Below are 21574 nucleotides of genomic sequence, written 5' to 3' on the forward strand. Positions count from 1 at the left end.
CTCCACCCAAGCACTAGGAGCGGACCTATCCCTTGTTATTCTACCCACCACCTCCCCACCCCTAGCTTGGCTAGTTGGTGCTCCGCACACCCGGCACCGCGGCACTTAGGTGCTCAGTTAACTTCTGGCAAACGAATTAATGAATGAACCAGGTGCTCCGGGGAAGGCTCCTCCCAGGGATCCTGCTTGTTTGCCCAGCTCCAGGCCTCTCCCCCAAGCCAGGGGCGGGGGGGGGGACTCACATCACTGGGAGTAGGTCTGACCTCCCTGCTGTAGAAGTTTCTCGAATTGCCAAGACTCCCCCTGCCCGGCCAGGGTGCACCCCCTTTCTGGGTGTATGAGATCCAGCCCTCGGGAGGGCACCCCGACTCGCAGAAGCCCCGCAGATCAGGAGGAGACGACAACCCCTGCGGGGGGCGCTCGTTTGGGGATGGGGGTCTTGGGCGCGGAGCGCGGCGCAGGGCCGCCGGGGGCCGAGGGCGGGCGCGCGGCTCCCAGCCCGCGGCCTCCGGCCGCCGGCCCGCCTCCCGCCGGCGCTCCCGGCCTTTCCCATCCGGCTTGCGACGCCCCGCCCGCCCCGTCCCACATGACACCGCCTCCGCCGCAAACTTTTTCCACCCCATCCTGCCGCGGCCCGAGAGGGATGGAAAATGGCGGCCTAGGCGCGGAGTTTCCTGGCGCAGCGGCGGCGGCCTGGGCGCGGGGGGCGCGGGCGGCAGCATGACGCGCTGGGTGCCCACCAAGCGCGAGGAGAAATACGGCGTGGGTGAGCACCTCCGCGCGCCGCGCGCGGGGCTCCGGGCCGCCGGGGGCGCGTCCGGGAGCCTGTTGCCGGCGGCCCGGGCGGAGACGCGGAGTGACCGCGGCGCCCGGAGCCCCGCGTCCCCAGCCCTCCACCTCCTGCCCGAGGGGTCCGATCGCGCTCCCGTCGGCGGGCACTGCCCACTCGGCGCCCGGGACGCACGCCGTCCCCGCGCTCGCTCCGGAGCCCGCGCGAGCCGGGCCGGGGACACGCGGGTGTGTGTGTGTTTGGCTGGGGGTGGGGGGGGGCGGGCACGGCGGGTTGTGTCACGTCCCGAGGGTGTCCCCCCCCCGACACCCAGCTCTCGGGACTGGCACCGCGGCGGCCGAGCCCTCCAGCCTTCTGGGGCTTGCCCCCGGACTCCCCGATCCTAACTGGCTCGGGCCCGGCCGGGAGGCCCCCGGGGGCATTGTTCAGCCGCGCCTTTTTTTTTTGCTTTTCGGGTGAAGTTGTACTCCGCGTCTGGGGCTCCCGGGTGGACCGTTTCGAGTTGCAGCGATCGCGGAGCGGAGAACTGTGCTCTCCTCCGGGAGTGGGCGGGAGGAGGTGGCCCGTGCGACCGGGGCAGCCCATCGCGCGGCCCGGCAGCTCGGTGGTCCTGCCCTGGACGGCGCGGGACCCTGGGGAAGGCGGCCGAGCGCTCCGGGAGTCCCCGAAACCGGGGAGCGGGGTTGGGAAGGGCGGGACGGGCTTTGGCTCCGCGGCTCTTTGTCGTTTGCTTAGGGGAGTGAGGGGAGTCCGGTTGCAAGTTTACATTTCTGCCCAAGTACACATACATTCCAGAGACAGACACTATCCTTGAGGGCCAAACAAACGGCCCCCCTGGGCCCCGTGCGCCCTGCAGCCCTCCTGGCGGGGCCTGCCGGGGCCTGTGGGTTCCTGCCTTCTCTTGACTAACCCACCCAAGGCTTCTGTCTGGGCTGGCGCTGGTCTCCTAGCTCCAGAGCTTCCCAGTTGGGTTTCAGTCTCTTTCCTCCTGCTCCAGGATCCAAAGCAGACCCTGGACCACCTCCTCAGCCAGGCTGGACCCTGCCTGACCTCGGCCTCCCTCCGGAGGCAGGGGCTGCCCCCTGGGCTTCCCGGCACCTCGCCCTCCCTGCCCTTGCGGCTCTGAACCTTTGCAGCGTGGTCACCCAGAGCGTCTGCCGACTCCCGCTGCTGGTCTGGTTCAGGCCTCCCGCTACTGCGAAGCCTCCCGGGTGGTGCTTGTCCCCAGGGCACTCTCTTTTCTTCCTGTGATGCCAGTGGCTTATCTGCGAGATGCCAGGGACGCGGAGTGGGCACCCAGACAGTCCTAGTTCCCTTCTGGGCCCGCGCTCTCTTAGTGCAGGAGCGGCCCTGTTTCAGGACTGTGGTGGCTGAATTCCCTTCCCACCGCCTTTTAGAGACTCAGGCATCTGAGACTCAGGCTTGTTTACAAATGTCAACAGCCCAAGAGTTGGGCTCCGATGGCAGCTCTGTTTCTAAACTTCTAAGTGGCATCCTGTGTGCATTCAGGTGGTTTCAGACCTGTAGAAATAACCCCATCCATCTGCATTGGATGAGGGAGGCTTGGGGGGTGTGGAGTTTCCTTCTGGGGCAACTGCAACATGGGGGGAGTGGTCTGGGCTGTGGGGAGCCTGTTGGGATGCTGTGTTTAAGCTGAGGGCTGACCCTCGGGGAACCTTGCACTGAGAGACGAAGGAGGAGCTGGAGCCCTGGGGAGAGGCAGGCAGAGGGCAGGAGACCACCATTCTGCTCGGGACTTGGCCCCTCGTCCTGTGTGCCCGGTCTACTTACTGTCCCCCCCATTTCACAGAGGCGAGGACAGATGAATGCCACTGAAACCCTGGTGGAGGCTCTAGAGCTCATGGTCAGCTCCCTCAGCCCCTCGCCAGGTGATGGGGAAGGGGCTTCTCTTTAGGATACCATATTTATTTTGTTTTACACTTTGTGTTTTATATTGGAGTCTAGCCGATTAACAATGTTGTGATATTTCAGGTCCACAGCAAAGTGACTCAGCCGTACAGATACATGTATCCATTCTCCCCCAAACTCCCCTCCCATCCAAGCTGCCCATAACCTTGAGCAGAGTTCGCTGTGTTACACAGTAGGACCACATTGGTTATCCACTTTAAATAGAGTAAGGTGTACATGTTGATCCTAGGACACTGTGTTTTAAGACACCTTGATCCTCTCTGTTCCTGGGGTGACCTGGATGGTGTCAGTGAGCACCCTGTAGGTGTAGATGGCTGAGTAGTGGCTTGTGTCTCGAGGCCGAAGGGAACATTCAGGAGCAGAGGGAGCAGGGTCCGCCCACTGGGGAGGCGGCTCTGGGCACGACCGTGGCTGTGTCCTCTCTGCAGTAAGGCACACAACTTCTGGAAGCCTATGTGGTGCTAGTGGTAAAGAACCCGCCTGCCAGTGCAGGAGACGCAAGAGACTCGGGTTTGATCTCTGGGTTGGGAAGATGCCCTGGAGGAGGGCACGGCAATCCAGCACTCTTGCCTGAGAAACCCCACGGACAGAAGAGCCTGCTGGGCTACAGTCCTTGGGGTCGCAAAGAGTCAGACGCGACTGAAGTGACTTAGCACGCATGCGTGGCAGTGCCTTCTGATGTCACATCTTGGGCTCATACTTTGGTTTGAAGAAAACTCCCAAGTTGAAGAGTTTCAAAGAAGAGAAGTTTCCTGGATGGTTTTGGAGGCAATTCCGGGAAGGATGTGAGTGGCGGTCAGGCAGGGGACCGGGAGGGGCTGTTCTTAGTGTCACCAGAAGAAGATGACAAGACAACCCAACTCTACGAGCAGCAGAAGGAGCTTTAAATACCTCCTGTCAAGGAGGGCATGCAGGCTTAGAACTCCCAATTCGGGGCAGGGGGAGGCCAAGGATGCTTGAGCCAGGCTCCCCTCCTGTCTGGGAGTTGCCTGGGGAGGGGTCCCCTGGTTCTTAGGGCCTGGGTTGGCTGGGAAGATGGAAGTGCTGGATGTAGGAATCCATTTCCACTAGCTAACTGGCTCTTTCTGCCTAAGGGAACACTATTGGAGAACCCCTTCACAAAGCAGAAAACTTTTTTGGCTGGAGCCTCATAAGGGGACTGTGTCTCCCTAGATGGGCTCTGGTGGGTCTGTGGGCGGGCTGTGCTTCCAGCGTCTTGGCCTGGGAATAGATCACGCGGGGAGAGAAAATGGTAAAACTCTTTATCTCATTTGCAAACATGAATCACAACTCATTGTCTGCAAGTACTTAGGTTCTGTTAGAAGCATTGTTTGTGAGACACTTCAGTTATTTATTTATTCTGTAAAGTCGGGAAGGGAGTAAACAGCTGATCTCTTGCTTCCTCAGCAAAGGCAGGAAATCCTGGCACCCCCGGGATTCATGGGGTTGGTGGTGTGTGTGTGGGGGCTGTGGTCACCTGTGCAATTGACCACCCTGTTCATTTCTCCCCTTGGGCGTGAGTTTGGTGGGTCAGTGTTTACAGACTGGTTTCTTAACACAAGGCATGAACTTTGACCTAACTCAGTCACACTGAGGGGTTGGGCCAGATGAACTTTTCCATCACCCCCCAACTAAGTTGAGTCATAACGTCCCAACACCTGTAAAATTGTGTTCATGTGGATCCAGTTGCTAAGATGAGGTGAAAAGATGCAGCGTTCTAATTCTCAACCTGATGGTGTTTGCCTTAAAAGAATTCACTAAGCCATGTATTTGATCTGGGAAGTTTTCTGAGGATGGTGGGCTCACATGTTCCTGATGGTGTGGGGGACAGAATATTCCCCGCCACCCGCCCCCTCCCACCCCCTGCAGAATATCCACTCCCTAATCCCCAAGACTTATGAATATGATGTGTGACATAGCAGAAGGGACTTGGCAGGTGTGGTTACAGTTACGAACCTTGAAATGGGTTGATTATTCCTGAGTTACTCACCTGGAGCTGAAGCCCCAGTACTCTGGCCACCTGATGTGAAGAGCCAACTCACTGGAAAAGACCCTGATGCTGGGAAAGATGGAAGGCAGGAGAAGAAGGGGATGACAGAGGATGAGGTGGTTGGATGGTATCACGGACTAGATGGACATGAGTTTGAGCAAGCTGCGGGACTTGGCGATGGACAGGGAAGCCTAGTGTGCTGTAGTCTGTGGGGTCACATGTCACAGTCGGACATGGCAGCACTGCTGGGTCCCCTGAGCAGAGAACTTGCTCTGGCTGCTCACAGTAGAAAGATGTGGTAGGAGTGGACTCAGAGGTTCCGAGCTGGGAAGGGCTCCATACCCCCCTTGCTGGCCCAGAGATGTAGGGGCCCACTTGCTAGGACCGCAGGGAGCTCAGGGTGGCCCAGCTGACAGCCAGCAAGGAAACGGGGACCTCGGTCCTGCAACCACAGCTGGATTCTGCCAGCGCCCCCAATAAGCCCAGAAGCAGATTCATCCTAGTGCCTCCCGTGAGAGCCCAGCTGGCTAGCACCTTGGCCCAGAGACCCAGGAACACTGGGCGTCTGACTTGGAGCACAGTGAGATAATGAACGTGGGTGGTTTTCAGCTGCCAAGGGCGTGGTGATGGGTTATAGCAGCGGCAGGGCGTAAATGGAGGTGGTGTGGCGAGCAGCCCTGGTGAGACTGGATTCTCTTTGCAGCCTTAGCTCTGCCAGGAGGCAGATTGACCTCCGTGTGTCCTTCACTCTTCACTCCAGGCCGAACTCAAACGGGATGTGGGTGTAGGCACCGAGACATCTTCAACTCCTGGGTCTTAATCATCATGTGGCCCTTGAGCAAATGATTCCTGCTTCCTTAGTCTCAGTTTCCTCATCTGGAAAGGGGACTCAAGCCTGCCTTCTGCAAAGACCAGTGGGGATCCATTGAGAGAGTGTCCTCAGAGCACAAAGCTCTGAGGTCAGCATTTGAGATAAGCCAGGCAGTCCACGGAGCAAGGCTCTTAGTAATTTTTTTTTTGTTTAATGAATTGCAGTTTAGAAATGTGGTGACAAGTGATTTCCTCTTTGGATTCGACAGTCATGGTGGCTGAAGGAATGCTCTGCTTCCAAAGTTAATTTTCTGCTGGGGAGTGTGACATTTGCTTGATATTAGAGATTATGACGTGTGTATTCAGATTAGCTATGAGCAATGGTAACTGCTAGGAATAGGGTAGTATTCCAATAAGTTTGGGAGTGTGGGAGCTGCAAAGAGATCCTTTATGTTGCCTGGAATAGCAAGCAAGCTGCTACTTTGGGGGATGAAAAATTATATTTGATCGTAAGTAAATAGAAATGCAGACATTTTCATTCACTGGAGTTGCAGAAAAACAAAAGAGCGTATTATATTTCTGCAAATCTGATTTTACTTTGGAAACATTATACACATTTTAAACGTATTGTTGTGCCAGGGTTGGCCCAGAATAGCAAAGTGTTATCAGGATTGCCTGAGGGTGTGTGAATTGTTCTTTCCCTTGTGTTCTTGTGACCTCTGAGGATGCAGGTCCTGAAAACTCAGAGGAGGAAATAGTCAGTGGTGAGTCCTGAGCTGGGTGCCGCCCAGAAGCAAGTGCCTGTGCCCAAGGGCCCCTGTGACCTCTCTCTGTCTCTCTTTCCTCTCTCTTTCTTCCCCCTTCCTTCTTTCCTTTCTCCACTCCTTCCTCTTCCTTTTGTCTTCATTAGACTTTGGATTTTCATATAATTACAGACAACAGCAGTTGTAAGAAGTAATACAGAGAAACCCCATGTTCACGTCGCTGATTTTCCCCAAGGTTCTATCTTGTAAAACTCCAACACAGAGTCAGAACCTGGATGTTGACATTGAAGATACAGAGCATCTCCATCCCCACCCCCAGGACCCCTCCTATGGTCCTTTTTTTGCCACACCCACTCCCATTTCCCTCCCCCATAATCCCTGGCAACCATTAATCTGACCTCTGTTTCTGCAGTCTTGGAATTTCATGAATGTTACATGAATGGGATCTTGAGTATGTAACCTTTGTGGATTGCTTTTTCCCCTCAGCATAATTCTCCAGAGAGTCTTCAGGTAGCTGTGTGAATCAACGATTTGTTCCTTTTCTTTGCCAAGTAGTGTCCCGGCGGTGTTGGATGTGCCACAGATGCTTTAACCATTCATTCGTTGAAGGATGTCTGGTTTTGGCTATTATGAGTAAAGCTGCTGTGAACACTCATGCACAGGTTTTTTTTTTGTGTGTGTGTGTGAACGGAAATCTGCATCTCCTGGGATAAATGCCTAGGAGTGCAATTGTGTTTTGTTTGTTTTTAATTTTTAAAAATTTTTTGGCCATGCTGTGCAGTATGTGGGATCTTAGTTCTCAGACCAGGTATTGAACCTGTGCCCCTGCATTGGGAGCGCAGAGTCTTTAAGCACTTGACTGCCAGGGAAGTCCCAGGAGTGCAATTATTGAACTGTGTGGTGGTTTGGCTTTTTAAGAAACTATTAATACCAGACTTTTCCCCAGCGGCTGTGCCGTTTTACATTCCCACCAGCTGTGTGTACATGTGCACGTTTGTGCATGTGCATGGGTGTGTGCTTGTGTATGTGAAGGTGTGTGTACGTGCATGTCTGCATGTGTGTGTATGTGAAGGTGTGCATGTGCATGCGTGTGTACTTGAAGGCATGTGTGTGCACGCATGTGTGCACATGTGTGCATATGTATGTGAAGGTGTGCAGGTGCGTGCGTATGTGCATGCGTGCGTGTGTGTGTGTGTGTATGTGTGAGATCCAGTCTCCGCATCCTGGCTGACACGTGTTGTCTGTTTTCCCCGGTCTGAGCGGTATTCCGTTGGGGTTGGAGTTGGCATTTCCCTCACTGCAGTGCACCTTGAAGGAGATCTTGGTGTAATTTGGGATCTGAGCCCAGGCTGGGTGCTGGGCGGAGGGGAGCCTGCTGATGGATTTGATGAAATAGTCAGGTTTGCTCGGGGAAGGGCCAGAAGTCCAGCTTGAAGGGAAGATCCTGGAGTGGGAGGCTGGAGGCAGTGTGGTGGTGTGGAGGTACACAGTGTTGTACACTGCTGGCCGACGGCTCCCCCAGACGCTCCCTTTTCAGGCTCTCAGAGTCCTGGGGTTGTCCTCAGAGAGGGGCGTGGTGAGGAGGGGGTGCTGTTTCACACAAGGGACTCGCGCATCTGCGGAGTGTGGTGTGCGTGTCCGAGAACCAGTCCCCTGTGGATACGAGGCAGGGGGATGACTGTTGGTTTGCTGCCTTCCCGTGCACACTGTTGGGTGGCTTAAACAGCAGGGATTTCCTGTCTCTCAGTTCTGGAGGCCGGGGGTCCAGGATCCGGGTGTCGGAGGGGCTGTTTCCTTCTGGGACTTCTCGTTGGTTTGCAGGTCTTGCCGTGTCCTCCCATGGTCCTGCCTCGTGTGTGTCTCTGTCCTAATCTCTTCTTACAAAGACCCCCCCCTCAGGGATGAGAGTCCATCCTGAGGACTTCATTTTGCCCTCATCACTCATGTAAAGACCTTGTCTCCATATCCTGCCACATTCTGAGATACTGGGGTTTGAGCTTCAACCTTTGAGTTTTGGGAGACACAGCCCCTGACAGTGTGATTATCACGACAGTAAGCCTTTTCCTCTTACGTTTCACTCTGCCTCTGGGGGTCACCATCTGGGTGATTTTTTGTGTAAGGTTGTGGGTCCCCAGTGCTGGGTGGCCCCCTGGGAGGTGAAAGGTGGGAGGTGGGCGCTCGTGGTGGAACCCCCCCCCCCCCCCCGCTTTGGTCACAAGGCTCACAGTATCTAGTTCAGAACTTAGTTTCTGTGTTAGGCGTGGAAATTCCTGGCTATGAAATTCTGGACAGGACTTTAAGGTCAGGGCATTTGGGACCTGAAAGGAAGCTCTGTAGGTTTGAAGTGTGGTGGTTCACAGCCTGGGGGGGGGGGGTGCAGACGGATGACTCATCAAGTGCTACTTGCCTGTGCTCACCTGGCTGAGTCCCAGGAGGCTGAGACCTCCCCCTTAGGTTTGTTTCTAGTCTAGTTACCAGCCGTGTTTTTGTGGCTTGGATAGAGTGGCCCGGCCACGCTGGATCCGGAAGCCCAGTCGTCCTGTGATGGCGAGGAGGCCCTGGGTACCCAAGTTGCTCTGTTAGGTTGGCTCAGCAGAGAACCCCTGGGGCTGCCCTTCACTCTGCGGACCAGAAAGGGGGCTGGCTCTGCCAACAGTCAGCGCAGGCACAGCCCGCAGTGGCCCCGGCGTGCTCGTGTGGCGCTTTGATCTCAGGAGCTAACGGGCCAGGGCAGGGTGTTGCTTGTGGCAGGTCGTCTGGATGATTGAGTGCAAGCTCCGTGTTAGCTCAGGACGCTGCAGTCATCCGCCTCCCTGCATGCTAGTGGGCTGCTGTGTGTACAGACACAGAGGTGCTCTCTGCCTTCAAAAGGCAGATGGTTTCACCCCAGACATACCTATCGGCTTGTTAAATTTTCATCTGGGTGCCTTAAGGAGAAAAAGATGTTTTCTTTTAGCATGCAGTATGTTCCAAGAGATCACAGGTTTGGGGTAGGAGAGATTCCTCTTTGAATCTCAGCTCCAACTCCTCCTAGCCAAGTGACTTGGCTGAATTGTTTGCCTTAGGCTTTCTCCTTTGTAAAAACCGGTGATCATGCCAACCTCCTTGGGCAGTTCTGGGTATAAAGAGATAGCCCACCTCAAACCTGGCCCCTGGGCTGTGCTTGGCAAAGGTTAGTTCCTTTTGTTATTGACTGTGAGAAGCCTTGGGCTGCTTTAGTGAGTTCAGGCTCTGCCTGGCCTCCCAGTCTGACTGGGGAACCAAAACAATGTGGACCCTGTTGCTTCTCATCCCCTGTTGGTTGGGAGCTGCGGGTGGAGGATGGGGAGAGATGTTTTCATGGCTTCCCTAAAATTTTAATGTTCACTGAAGTCAGGCCAGCAGCTTGAGTTCCTATGGATTCCCAGGGCAGATCCCTGAAGCTTCCAGGGATACATCTCTCATCGAAAATGTTGCTCTGTCTTTTTTCCTGGCCCGTTTGCTGTTCATAGTTGCTCCTGCCTGTTCTCAGGAGTGTGATACAAAGTTTATAGGCTTTGTGGAGTGATTTTGTTTAACTTAAGGTGGATACTTTAAGTACACTTTTAGGCACACATGTAACTGTTCTGATTTCTGTTCTGAATTAGGGTTGGCTAGCTGCTGTAACAAACAGCCCCAGCATTTTGCTGGCTTCATACAATGAAAGTTCCTTTTTTCCTCACATCACAGTCCAAGTGGGGGTGGGGAGGGGACCCCCCAACCCCGGGGCTCTGTTCCGTCTACTCATTCAGGGACTAAGGCTTTTTCTATTCTGTGGCTCTGCCCTCGGCCGGCGTCTTCAGGTCCTTGCCTTTTAACTTGTGGATGGGGCAAGACGGAGATGCAGGACAGTTCACAGGAGATTTCTTCCTGGTCAGGACTGGTACCCACACTTCTGCTCACATTCTTGCGTTCAGAGCTCTGTCCCTGGCCAGCACGTGGGACTCAGAGATGTAGTCCTGCTGTGTGCCCCGAAGGGGGAGGACGAGGTGGGTCTCCTCCACCTATTCCTATTAATACGTATTTTCCATTGATCAGCGTGAACTGTGGTGGACAGGTTAGAAATATGGGCCTTGAACACCAGATTGTAAGATCTCACACCTTTTAGTCCCTGACAGTCCGGTGGCAGAGCAGATGGCCAGACCCCCACAAAGATGTGACGGGATGTGAATGGGGGCAGTTGCTGCCTTCTCCTTTGATGTGTGTTCCACTGCTTAAGTCCTAGAGGATTTCAGGATGCTCTTTGTGTACTTAACCCAGAAGGGTGCTGGGGGAGGGGGACTGGGCCTGTGAGCATAAAGAAGGCTGCCTTCTAAATTGGTCGTCTTCATATTTGTTGGCAGTTCCATTCTCACCACCCTAAGATGTACTTAGCACCTCCAGACCCCATTCCTGGGTCTGTTGAAGTCTTCTGGCTTCAGAATATGTTTAATGAAGCCTGCTGAGAACTGTGTCTGCCTCAAAGTGTTGGCGTTTGTTTCTTTATAAGAATGGAATCATTTCTTTTCTTTTTTTTTTTTTTTGGTAAATTGAAGTATTGTTGATTTACAGTGTTGTGTTAGTTTCAGGTATATAGCAAAGTACACCTTCTGTTTCATAGATGTATACGTGTGTGTGTGTGTGTGTGTGTGTGTATACACACACTATGTATATTCTTTTTTGGATTCTTTTTCATTATAGTTTATTGTCAGATGTTGAGTATAGTTCTCTGTGCTATATAGTAGGTCCTTGTTGTTTATCTGTTTTATATAGAGTAGTTTGCATCTGCTAATCCCAGACTCCTAATTTATCCACCCCTCCTTTCCCCTTTGGTAGCTCAATGGTAAAGAATCTACCTACCAATGCAGGAGTTGAGGGTTTGATCCCTGGTCCAGGAAGATCCCCTGGAGGAAGAAATGGCAACCCACTCCAGTATTTTTGCCTGGAAAATTCCAGGGACAGAGAAGCCTGGTGGACTACAGTCCATGGGGTCACAAAGAGCAGGACATGACTGAGCAACTGAACAGCAGCTCTCCCCTTTGGTAACCATACATTTGCTTTCTATGTCTGTGATTCTGTTTCTCTTTTGCAAATAGGTTCGTTTGTACCGTTTTTAAGATTGCACATGGAAGTGGTAACACATATTTGTCTTTCTCTGTCTGACTCACTTATGTGACAGTGTCTAGGTCTGTCTGTGTTCCTGCACCGCGCTCAGTTCAGGTGCTCAGTCGTGGCTGACTCTTTGTGACCCCATGGACTGCTTCCTTCTGCATCGCCAACTCCTGGAAGTTGCTCAAACTCATCTCCATCTAGTCGGTGATGTCATCCAACCATCTCATCCTCTGTTGTCCCCTTCTCCTGCCTTCAGTCTTTCTAAGCATCAGGGTCTTTTCCAGGGAGTCAGTTCTTCGCATGAGGTGGCCAAAGTATTGGAGCTTCAGCTTCAGCATCAGTCCTTCCAATGAATATTCAGGGTTGATTTCCTTCAGGATGGACTGGTTGGATCTCCTTGCAGTCCAAGGGACTCTCAAGAGTCTTCTGCAACACCACAGTTCAAAAGCATCAATCCTTTGGCACTCAGCTTTCTTAACAGTCCAACTCTCACATCCATACATGACTGCTGGAAAAACCATAGCCTTGACTAGATAGACCTTTGTCGGCAAAGTAATGTCTCTGCTTTTTAATATGCTGCTTAGGTTGGTCATAGCTTTTTTCCCAAGGAGCAAACATCTTTTAATTTCATGGCTGCAGTCACCATCTGCAGTGATTTTGGAGCCGAAGGAAATAAAATCTGTCCCTGTTTCCATTTTTTCCCCATCTATTTGCCATGAAGTGATGGGGCCGGATGCCATGATCTTCATTTTTTGAATGTTACTGCAGATGGCATTGTTTCATTCCTTCTTTCTTTCAATGGCTGAGTGGCATTTCATTGTATTTGTATATATACACACCCCCCTTTCTTTATCCTTTCCTCTGTCAATGGACGTTGAGATTGTCTCCCTGTCTTGGCTGTTGTGAAGGCTGCTGCAATGAATGAATCTTCATTTTCTGAAGTAGCGCTTGTCTTTATGATTCAGTGGGTGCTAAAAAGGGCTGGACAGGTGGATTGGTCAGAACTGCAGTCACTTAAAGTGACGTGAGGGGGCTGGATGGTGTGGGGTATTAAAGAACTTTGGACCAGGAATCAGAAGGTCTGGGATTCAGGTCTGGGCCCTACACCTCCTGCAGCCTTTTCCACCTCCCTGACCTCAGCCCCTGCACCTGGGCGCTGGGAGAGTCCCCGAGCCTGTGCTCACCTCTCAGCCGCCCTGGAGGAGCCACCCAGATCATGTGTGCAGAGAGCCTGCGCCAGGAAGAAGCACCACTAGGATTTGCTTGCTGTGTTGGCATGCACTTACAATAGAGTACATGGGCAGTATCTGGTGAAGGTTTTCATCTGTTTTTAATTGAAAGAGAACTGTGTGAGCTTTTACTTTTCATCAAGTTTTGTAACTTTTATTTTACATGCGACAGGTTGTCTGATAATTGATTAGCCTTCTGGGCAGCTGAGCATTCTGAATGATCCGCTCAGCTGAACCCGTGGGTAGGGCTGAGCAGTGATGTAGTCACGGAGTGTGTCCCCACTTCAGGGGTGAACACAGCCGTCGCCAGCCACAGGGAGATTAGCCAGAGAAGAAAATGGTACAGCTCCTCCCTCCCGCCCTCCCTCTCTTCCTTCCTTCCTGTTTACTTGCCAGCTTTGTTCTTAGACATTGAGGATCCAGAGTTACCCTATGTCTCATCTCCGCTGGATTCTTGCCATTAAGTGACTTACCCAAAAATCTGCAGTCTTTGGGGCTTTGGGGGTTGCAAGGATGTGAGTCTGTTTGATTTATTTTTTTTTGTCATGCCTAAACTAACGCGTTCAGTTTGTCTTAGACTGTGTCATCTGAGCCCTGAGCTGTGTCCACCCCAGCTCTTGGGATCTCTGATCGGATTTCTGAGCCTGTGGTGGCCGCTGCCTGCGTGGAAAGGGCGTCCTTTACGACGCCCTCCCCAGCCTTCTTGGCTGCATTTCCTGCCGCACTTTGTCCCGCTGGCTGCCTGGCTGGCCCTGGGGCACCGTCTGCAATTTCCTGCCTTAGCTCCATAGGGTCCCCCCCTCCTGGCATTGCCCCCTGATCCCTTCTGTCCCTCTGTCACTGTTGTTGCCAACCTGGGGCTGGGGGGCAGGGATGTGTGAGGGCTGAGGCCCCAGTGAGAATGGTGGTCAGCCCCAAGGGCCCAGGAGTCTTGAGGGGTGAGGAGGGGGCGGCAGGCGGAGAGCCTGGGCGGGGGTGAGAGGGCCCCGGGGTCAGGGAGTCAGGATGGAAGAGACCAGAGGCCTCCCTCCCCCAGGCTCACAGCATTCTCAGTTCAGTTCGGTCGCTCAGTCGTGTCCTGCTCTTTGCGACCCCATGGGCTGCAGCACGCCAGGCCTCCCTGTCCATCACCAACTCCTGGAGTTTACTCAGACTCATGTCCATCGAGTCGGTGATGCCATCCAACCATCTCAGCACACTGGTTTCCCTCTTAATTTCATCAACCCGAGCTCTGTACAGCAGATTCTGGGCTGATGGATCCAGGAGCATGAGTCGTAGTCCTTGCTGCCTGGTTAGGGACTCGGAGCAGCTGCCCTGAATGTGGGGGAGGGGACTAGCCCGAAGCCCACAGCCTTGTCCATGGAGTATTCAGTGATAGTAAAAGTGAAAGTCACTGAGTTGTGTCCAGTGCTTTTCGACCCCGTGGACTATACAGTCCATGGAATTCTCCAGGCCAGTATACTGGAGTGGGTAGCCTTTCCCTTCTCCAGAGGATCTTCCCAAGCCAGGGATCAAACCCAGGTCTCCCTCATTGCAGGCAAATTCTTTACCAGCTGAGCTATCAGGGAAGCCCCGAGTGTTCAGTGACATCACTGCAAAGAAGGTCCATTTAGGGGAGGCAGCCCCGTCCCAGCCAGGATGCGGCACTGGGTTGTGATGCATTGGGGGCTCTGAAGCCCCTCCGTGCCTTTGTTCTTCCTTGTCGACTGCGGATGACAGTAGTTTCTGCCTCACAGAGTTCCTCAAGGCTTAAATGGGCGAGTTCATGCCAAGTGGGTTTCCGTGATCTGTGTGCTAGTGGCTTTCTGGGTTGGCTGTATTTTGGTCCTGTACATTGTGGGTACTTAGCAGCACCCTTGGCTTCTGCTCACTTGATCCCACTAGCAGTTCCCTTCCTTCAGTGCTGACTACCCAGGATAGGTCCAGACACTGCCACGTGTCCCCTGGGGCCGGATGGCTCCCTCTGGCGCCAGCAGAGTGCGGGAGTCACCCCAGCTGCTGCTCAGCACCCTGCGTGTGTTTACGGTAGCGTGGTGTGGTGGTCTGCTGTAGTGCCTGTGTTGTTAGAAGCAGAGTCTTTGCCGCACACTTGGGAGGAGATGGCACCCCACTCCAGTACTCTTGCCTGGAAAAATCCCATGGATGGAGGAGCCTGGTAGGCTGCGGTGCATGGGGTCGCTAAGAGTCGGACACGACTGAGCGACTTCACTTTACTTTCACTTTGGGAGGAAAAGTTAGGAACCTGTAGGACTTGTTTCCGAAGGCAGTGCTTTGGGCAAGGGTGTTAAGAGGAGGGAGCCTGCGGGAGTGGGGGTGGGACGCACAGCCGGGCACCTGGGCTGCCTGCGGGTGGTCACGGGACAGCTGTGTTTCTTCCGTGGTGGTGTTCAGTCGCTGAGTTGGGTCAGACCCTTTGTGACCCCATGAACTGCAGCACGCCAGGCTGCCCTGTCCTTCTTTCTGAATGACAAGCAGCAGTCTTGAGGTCGGGTCCTGGCAGAGACGCACAGATTACCAGGGGCGTGATGGCCCACCCCCAACATCTTGTCTAAGAAATACCGTCCAGGCTCCCCACAGACCTTCATCAAGACAGGAAGTCAAGCATTCGCTCTTGGAGTTTTATTTGCTGGAGTCAAGGCACTTAACGAGACTCCCATTCCCCCCTGCCCCACCCCTGAAAATAATAACTTATTTTCTTTAGCATAATTGACTTTACCAGGGGCAAATAATGATTTAGCAGGAGGGAAATGTGATTATTTTTCTTCCAAATTGCTGTGCTTCTATTAACTTCGCAAGATTTATTTTCAAGTCCTTCTAATGTCATGTGTGTTCTACTGCCCATTTTTCAAAGGCAGGAATGCGTTTGGGTCTTCCAGACGCTGTGACCAGGCAGCCAAGTTCCTTCAGATTGTTCTTGGGGGTGGGGGTGGGGTATTGCTCTGAGGGTCAGCCTGGAGAGGTGGGGAAGGGCGAGACGGGTGCGGGAACCGGGCTGGGGATGACTCCCAGGTACAGAAGGGAAGCGGGCCTCGTTCAGCCGACCTCACTGTGCCTGGTGCTGCGCCCTCACCCAAGTGCTGGCACGTCCAGCTGAGTGTTCTGGGCATGCCACGGTGCCTTTGCACATGCTCTTTGTCTGCCTGGGAATGCCCTTTATTTACCTCCCCGCCATCAAGCTTTTCCGGGCTCAGCTCAGCTTATAAATCTTTCTGTTATTTTATTGACGTCGAGTCGATTTACAGTGTTGTGTTAATTTCTGCTGTCCAGCCAAGGGACTTGGTTATACCTGTGTGCATTCTTTCTTCAGATTCTTTTCCATTATGGTTTGTCGCAGGATATCGATGGATTTCCTTGACCTAAACAGGAGGACCTTGCTGTGTATCCTTTCTGAATAAAATAGCGACTGCTAACCCGAACTGGCCATCCGCCCTGCCCCACCCCGCCCTGGCAGACGCAAGTCTGTTCTCTGTGTCTCTGAGCCTGTTTTGTCAGTGAGTTCCTTTGAGTCATAATTTAGATTCCATCCCTAGTGGCTCAGATGGTCAAGTGTCTGCCTGCAATGTGGGAGACCCAGGTTCGATCCCTGGGTGGAGAAGGTCCTCTAGAGAAGGGAATGGCAACCCACTCTAGTATTCTTGCCTGGAGAATCCCATGGACAGAGGAGCCTGGCGGGCTACCATCCATAGGGTCGCACAGAGTCAGACTTGACTGAATGACGAACACTTTGACTTTTTTTCACTTTTCACACTTATTTTACGATGTTGTGTTTGTTTTAGGTGTATAGCACAGTGGTTCATTATGCCTATGTGTGTGTATAAATATATACATATGCACATGTATACATGTATATTCTCTTCAAATTATTTTTCCTTCAATGGGTTATTATAAAATATTGAGTATAGTTCCCTGTGCTATACAGTTGGGGGTCCTTGTTTTTTATCTATGTTATATATAGTAATTCAGAGGTCCCCAGCTGCTTCCCAGGCGGCATTAATGGTAAAGAATCCACCTGCTAAGGCAGGAGATGTAAGAGACTTGAATTTGATCCCTGGGTTGGGAAGATCCCTTGGAGGGGGGCATGGCTACCCACTCCAGCATTCATACCTAGAGAATCCCATGGACAGAGGAGCCTGGTGGTATACAGTCCTTAGGGTCGCAAAGAGTTGGACACGACTGATGTGACTTAGCATGCACCTACAACCTTTGGGGTTGTATGCCTGATGATCTGAGGTGGAACTGATGTAGTAATAATGGAAATAAAGTGCACAATAAATGTAAAACACTTGAATCATCCCCAAACCATCCCCCTGCTGCCCACAGTCCGTGGAAAAACTGTCTTCCACAAAACCGATCCCTGGTGTAGTTGGGGACCTCTGTAGTAATTCACAGGCTCTTAAAGCCAAAGGGGCAATATCATCTTGGTTTCCTAATTGAGGGGCCAGAGGTGTGAGTGAGTGTGGAGCTGGGCGGGGACCCTTGCTGGCAGACCCCCTTTAGAGCTTTAATGAACACAAGAGGCCTCTGAAGTGCTGGGTGTGGGGAAGGGGAAGTGAACCTTGAGTAAAAGTTAAAAAAAAAAAGTGATTTAACAGAAATCCAATTCCATAGGATTCCTGCCTCTTCAACCGTGTTGCCTCCAGTTGAACAGAAAATAAAATCTCCAGTTTTTACCTGACCAGTAGTTACCAGTGGGGACCACATGTGGTCAAGGGCTCAAAAGCATTTGTCTGTACAATTTCCCTCTTTGATGCCTATGATTTACAGGCAGGCGCTTAAAGGTGGGATTAGCGTGGACTCAGCCTTCAGAGTGAATAATGTTAAGGCCCTGGGAATGAAGGATGGATGGAATTGTTTCCTAAGGACAAAGTTTCAGCAATCTTGGCATCAATAGTATGGCATTATTCTTCCATTCTTAAAATTGATCTAAAAAAAAAAAGATCTTTTATTTACCTGCCAAAGTCCGCTGCTTACCTGCAACTGTGGGCAGCAGCTTTGGAGCTTGGCTTTAAATGTGTCAGCCTACACAAACTTTAGACCAGCTTATAAAATTTTCACAGGGCTTCCCGCCTTTATCACTGAGTTAATGATGTTTCATCTCGTGCGTGCGGTTGCATCACAGCCTGGTGAAATAGGATGGTGGTGTTGAGTCTTGTTTCCTTTTTTTTTTTTTTAAATAAATGCTTCTTGTGTCATACAGGGCTTCTCTGGTGGCTCAGTGGTAAAGAACCTGCCTGCCAAAGGCAGGAGACGCGGGTTCGATCCCTGGGTTGGGACGATCCCCTGGAGAAAGAAATGGCAACCCACTCCAGTACTCTTACCTGGCAAGTCCCATGAACAGAGGAGCCTGGCAGACTGCAGACCACGGGGTCTCAAAAGAGTCAGACACGACTTAGCGACTAAACAACAACAACATCTTGTGTCCTACAGCCCGACTGCCTGGGCGGTGAGCCTAATTTGCCCTCTGCTTATGCTCTCAAATGTTTTTAATTGTGTATACACACACACACACACACACACACACACACACCCCAGGCACATACATGCACAAAGCTGGGTGAAATCCCAACATTACCTGGCCCAGCTTCGGCACTTCACCCTTCTTGTTACCTTTTCTTACCATGCAGTGAGGTCATGAACCCCTTTCTAAAACACACACATGGCAGGGTGTTTGTGTGATAGTCACACCTATATGGACCACCCGAAACCTTAAGGGGCAGCTGAGACCAAAGGAAGCAATGTTATTAGAAAACCTTTGTGGGATGCTTCCAGAGCACGATAGCTCCTGATTCTTTGCTTTTTCTGAGAAGATGACAAGTGGGAGGAAGACCTAAAATGTCAAGTGGAGACAGCATTTTTAAATGGAAGTTGATTTACAGTGTTGTGTTAGTTTTCAGGTGTAAAGCAAAGTGAATCAGTTACACATATGCATATATATTCCTTTTCAGATTCTTTCCTTTTATAGGTTATTACAAGATGTTAAATATAGTTCCCTGTGCTATATAGTAGGTTCGTATTGTTTTCCTGTTTCGTATATAATAGTGTGTATCTGTTAATTCCAATCTCTCCGTGCGCCCCCCACCCCCCGCAACCCCCTGCCGCCACCTCCCAGTTCCCCTTAGTACAGATGGCTCTTTAACAGGGAATGAGATTTCCTTGATCTCTTGCTTTTGGTGAATGGAATGAGTACCATGTTCATCTCAGAAGCTGGGGGAACCCTCACGAGCAGGAAGGGGATGGCTGACTTTGCCTTGGAGTACAGACCTGATCAGAGGAGTCTGTCCCATGGCATCAGTGGGGAGTTCCACGTGTGGAATAAAACACTGCGGCTACTTTATCTATTTATCCATCCATCCATTTATTTTTTCAGTTTTACTGAGATATAATTGGCACTATTGTTGTTGTTCAGTTGCTAAGTTGTGTCTGACTCTTTGCAACTCCGCGGACTGCAGCACGCCAGGTTTCCCTGTCCTTTACTATCTCCCAGAGTTTGCTCAAATAGAGCACCGTATAAGCTTCAGCTATACAGCATATTGATTTAAACCACGTACATGATGAAATGATACTCACAGTATTTATTAAACATCCATCATGTTATATATTGGGCTTCCCTGGGGGCCCAGACAGTGAAGAATCTTCCTGCAAAGCAGGAGACCTGGGTTCGATCCCTGGATCGGGAAGATCCCCTGGAGGAGGGAATGGCTATCTATTCCAGTATTCTTGCCTGGAGAATCCCATGGACAGAGGAGCCTGGCGGGCTTCTGCTCATGCGTTTGCAAAAAGTTGGACTGAGTGACTAACATACACACATCATGTTATATACAACATTAGAGAAAATAGAAAAAACATGTTCCTTGTGATGAGAACTTGTAGGATTCACTTTCAGCCATTTTCATATGTAACATGCGGCAGTATTAATTTTATTTGTCAGGTTACACGTTACATCCTTAGTACTTCTAGCACTATAGTAGAATTTCCAGTTTGCTCTCATAGCTGGAAGTTGACCGCCTTCATCCAGTCTTCCTCCCACATTCCCCCCACCCCACCTGCCCCCGTGGCAATTTTAAATCGAAAGTAAAAACGTCATTGGTGACCAACGGGAGCCCTAGGTGTGACTGACTACCGAGGACTGGGGGGCCCGGCCGGTCCTGATGTGACTGCCGTGTAACCTGCCGGGGTGGGCATCCTCCTGAGGATACTTCAGGGAGGCTGTGTGCCTGTAGCTGCTAGAATCCTATGGGCAGGAATGGAAAACGGCGAGCCTCCCCGAGGGGCTCCCTCAGGGCAGGGGTGTGATGTGCGGTGAGCCTGCTGGGTGTGTGTGTGTGTGTGTGTGTGTGTGTGTGTGTGTGTGTGTGTGTGTGTGTAGGCTGGGGATTGAACTAGGTAACAGTGAGATTCGGGGCTCCCTCAGGGCAGGGGTGTGATGTGCGGTGAGCCTGCTGGGTGTGTGTGTGTGTGTGTGTGTGTGTGTGTGTGTGTGTGTGTGTGTGTGTGTGTAGGCTGGGGATTGAACTAGGTAACAGTGAGATTCGGGGCTCCCTCAGGGCAGGGGTGTGATGTGCGGTGAGCCTGCTGGGTGTGTGTGTGTGTGTGTGTGTGTGTGTGTGTGTGTGTGTGTGTGTGTGTGTGTGTGTGTAGGCTGGGGATTGAACTAGGTAACAGTGAGATTCGGGGCTCCCTCAGGGCAGGGGTGTGATGTGCGGTGAGCCTGCTGGGTGTGTGTGTGTGTGTGGGGAGGGGGGAGGCTGGGGATTGAACTAGGTAACAGTGAGATTCTTCCAGCCATGAAGTCCCACTTGGTTTGAATTCACACCCCTGGATTCCTGTTTGAGTTTGGGCTGGTTACTTCACCTCTGAGCCTCAGTTTGCACATCTGTAAAGTGGGGATAATAATGGTACCCACTTGCTATAAATGTGGAGAGGAGAAGTCACAGAAGTGTAAAATGCTCCGCACCCGCTAATCACTTAGTTCTTGGGAACACCATCGTTGGCACCACATTAAGCCTGAAAATAGGTCCCTGGTGACAAAGCCACCTCTGTTTAGTGTACTTCTGTCTTCTGGTTTTAAAAAAAAAAAGAGAAGAAAGAAAAGATTAAAGATTAGAGAGCCGTTAAGTAGAATCATTGGATTCCCATATAAATTACTTGATGTTTGCGCTCAGTTCTCAACTACTTGTAAGCTTCAGTCTGAATTTAGATATCCAGGAAAAGTAGACAGAAGAAAAAAAATTAAACTTCGAAAAGCTACCAGTTCGCATATGTATTTGCATATATTTACATATTAACTCAAGGAGAACACAATTCCTAATGCTTGCAGGATCTTGCCTGGATCATTTAATCCAATTTCTAGGATGAAGGTGTAGGATGTTATGGGTTAAATTGTGCCCCCTCTCCCCCACCCAAAAGAAGAGTCCCAATTCCTAGTGCCTTAGCTGTCTTATCCATAATAGGGTCACTGGAGATATAATTGTCTCAGTTAATTAGTTAAGGGGCTTCACGGGTGGCTCAGCAGTAAAGAAGCTGCCTCCAGTGCAGGAGCTTCAGGAGACGCAGGTTCGATCCCTGGGTTGGCAAGATCCCCTGGAGGAGGGCATGGCAACCTGCTGCAGTATTCTTGCCTGGAGAATTCAGTGGCTGGAGTCGAAGGGTCGCACACGACTGAAGTGGCTTAGCATGCACACACACACAATTAGTTAAGATGAGGTCATTCTGGATTAGAGTTGGCCTTTAATTCAAGGTGGCTGGTCCTTATAAGAAGAGGCAGACCCTCGAGAGACCACGTGAGGCTAGAGGCAGAAATCAGAGTTGAGCCGCAGGAGCCAAGGGACCCCGAGGAGCGCCTGGGGCTGCCAGGAGCTGGGGGCTGCGAGGAGGGAGCCCCGCTCCCCCCGCCCTTTGTTTTGGACCTTGGCCTCCCAGACCTGGGAGAGAATTCACAGCCACCGCATCTGCA

The 21574-nt window shown here is 51.8% G+C and overlaps 1 protein-coding gene across 2 annotated transcripts in view; it reads left to right on the plus strand.

Moving 5' to 3' along the window:
• The first annotated feature begins 610 nt into the window (after window positions 1–610).
• DOCK1 (dedicator of cytokinesis 1) overlaps window positions 611–21574 on the plus strand; it is a 544913-nt gene continuing 523949 nt past the window's right edge. For both annotated transcript variants that reach the window (XM_061162908.1, XM_061162909.1), the window contains exon 1: window positions 611–766. In XM_061162908.1, coding sequence (XP_061018891.1) covers window positions 721–766 — 46 coding nt within the window. In that variant the 5' untranslated portion in view covers window positions 611–720. The remainder of the gene's footprint in view (window positions 767–21574) is intronic.

This window comes from Dama dama, chromosome 15 (assembly GCF_033118175.1).
Source record: "Dama dama isolate Ldn47 chromosome 15, ASM3311817v1, whole genome shotgun sequence".
Classification (NCBI taxonomy): domain Eukaryota; kingdom Metazoa; phylum Chordata; class Mammalia; order Artiodactyla; family Cervidae; genus Dama; species Dama dama.